This window comes from Cyprinodon variegatus, unplaced genomic scaffold (genome assembly GCF_000732505.1).
Source record: "Cyprinodon variegatus isolate N-32 unplaced genomic scaffold, C_variegatus-1.0 Scaffold1345, whole genome shotgun sequence".
Classification (NCBI taxonomy): domain Eukaryota; kingdom Metazoa; phylum Chordata; class Actinopteri; order Cyprinodontiformes; family Cyprinodontidae; genus Cyprinodon; species Cyprinodon variegatus.
In genome coordinates, this window is record NW_015151798.1 from 34,440 (window position 1) to 37,071 (window position 2,632).

The 2,632-nt window shown below is 38.2% G+C and overlaps 1 protein-coding gene across 1 annotated transcript in view; it reads left to right on the forward strand.

Annotated features, from left to right (window-relative positions):
- LOC107102934 (synaptic vesicle glycoprotein 2A-like) overlaps positions 1 to 2,632 on the forward strand; it is a 38,108-nt gene that overhangs the window by 20,860 nt on the left and 14,616 nt on the right. Inside the window, exon 8 of the mRNA XM_015402401.1 lies at positions 1,205 to 1,369. Coding sequence (XP_015257887.1) covers positions 1,205 to 1,369 — 165 coding nt within the window. The remainder of the gene's footprint in view (positions 1 to 1,204; positions 1,370 to 2,632) is intronic.

The following is a 2,632-nucleotide window of genomic DNA, read 5'->3' on the forward strand; positions in this document are numbered from 1 at the left end:
TTTTATTGTGGAGTAACTCAGTTAGTAACTCAGTTACTTTTTGGGAGAAGTAACTAGTAACTATAACTAATTACTTTTTCAAAGTAACGTGCCCAACACTGAACAGGACTACATATTTTATTATACTAACCTGTAGCATTTCGGTGTATTTGGATGTAATTATGTTTATTATAATTATAAATTCCAAAAACATGACTGTTAAGCTAATTGGCTTCTCTAAATTGTCCTTAGGTGTGAGTGTTTGCATGAATGGTTGTTTGTCCTGTGTGTCTCTGTGTTGCCCTGCGATGGACTGGCGACCTGTCCAGGGTGGACCCCGCCTCTCACCCATAGACAGCTGGAGATAGGCACCAGCACCCCTCGCGACCCCAATCGGGACAAGCGTGCAAGATAATGGATAATTACCCGTGGTTCTGGCTCATTTTCAATAGAGAAACTGCCTGCTTTGTAATTCTTGTAGAAGTAAACCCAACTGTTGGCTAAACAGCTAAAGTGGTGTCTTCCATCTACCTCTTTTATTTTTCTTGGGCCAGTGAACCAGTGGGTTGGTCTGGATGTCAATTTCTGGGCATGACAAAAGTACAGGCCAGAACCAAATAAGGCAACATCCCCGAAATGACGTCTATTCGGAGCTTCGTTTGGATTCGCCCGCTTTATGGTGGAAGTTTAGAATTGTGAGATTTGCAGAGAAAGGAGGTGTTGAACGTCTCTTTACGTCCATTTCACCCACTGAACTATCGTTATTCATCTATGACAATAGAAACTCTGTTTTGCATTCTATGACCCGTTTAATGAAAATGTGAAAAAATTACAATTCAGAAATAAAACTTTTGAAACTTTCCGCGTAGCTAGCTATCCTGTGTTTCCTGTTTATCACAGCCAAGCGAAGCCTAAACGTATGATGACATCATCCTTTTTTCGCTTGGTCAATTCGCTCCAAATCTACTTTCCTCAAATTTCCTGCATTTTAAGTTTCCTCAAATGTCACATGGCAATTGGATGGAAACACAACTTTTGATTTTCTGCAGAAAATTCATGTCGGCATTTTTACAAACGTAAAAGTTCACAGTTATTTTCATACTAAAATATGATAAAATAGTAACTTAAAAAGCCATTCAACTGGTGTATTCAAAGAGTAAAATATGAGTCTGTTATAGAGTTTAACTGTTAAGTATTGATTCTCTCTTTTTTTTCCCTCTTGTAGTTACTACGGATTGACTGTTTGGTTCCCAGACATGATCAAGTACCTGCAGAAGCAGGAGTATGCCTCACGCACCAAAGTTTTCGTCAAGGAGAGAGTAGAACATGTGACCTTTAACTTCACACTGGAGAACCAGGTCCACCGTCAGGGGCAGTACTTTAATGACAAGTAAGGCTGCTACACCAGTGCTGAGAGAAGTAGTTTCTATCCCAGATTAATGTACAATCATCAAAAAAAGGAAAAAAAGAAGAAAACATAGGGGGAAAAAAATGACAGTATATCATGTTTCTTACTGGATTAGGTGTTTAATATTTTAAGGGATCCATGACTAGTTGAACATGTTGGCCTAAATATGTAGTAATTTCCTAGTTTATTTAAATATTGCTGCTTTTGATACGTGCTAGCTAATAATTACCCGAAAAATCAAATATCCTGTGTGATATTTTTCCCCCATGGAGGTCGCCATTTTATCACCTGTTCATGCAATGCATGCTGGGTAAATAATGACAGTTATGTCTTACTGGCCTGGAACCTCCAGAGGAAGGCTAAGCTTAGCAGAGCTGTTGTTATATTGCATTTGACTGATGTTAATTTAGACAATGTCGCATTCCGTCACTGTCTCAAAAGTTTTATGAGACATTATACGAGATATCTGTTGAAAAACAAACAAATTCTATCAGCTTGTGACCTGCAGTTTACCATATAAGCTAGAGCTAAAACCATTAGCAGAAGCTAACATGGAATCAAAATCAAATCAGAAGATAATAAACGACTGTTTAAAGTGACAGTGACGCATGTTTCAGTCATTGCAGCTCATTGTTTTAATTTATCTGAGAAAATGTTCTGATGCTAACTGTACACATTCTCAGTTAGAAACTGCTGCTCTTTGTAGCATAGCTCTAAATGTGGGTTAGCATATTCTAGCAGCATCCACACAAACACAAGCCTCTTCCTCGTCCTCGTCCTCAAACTTTTTATTATTTCTACATTTTTAACAAATTCAATGTGTTACGGTTCAAACTGAAAAGGTTTAGCATCACTCATTGCTATTTTGGCTGGACAGAAATGGCACTACAGGACCTAGCATACTTTAGTTACCCAAAATGCATTGCAGTGTAAACAACATGGCCGTTTCTCAATATGTCTGCTTGTGCGTTCTCATGTACTCATCAAACATCACCAGCCTCAGCACTAGTACCGTTCCAATTCACAAGAACAAAAAGACAGAGAACGGACAAAGTCCCCGGATGTTGTTCTGGCCCCTCCCTCTTTACCAGAGATGGGAAGTAACGAAGTACAAATACTTCGTTACTGTACTCAAGTAGATTTTTCTGATATTTTTACTTTACTTTACTACTAATTTTTATGGCGACTTTTTACTTCTACTCCTTACATTTTTACACAAATATCTGTACTTTCTACTCCTTACAT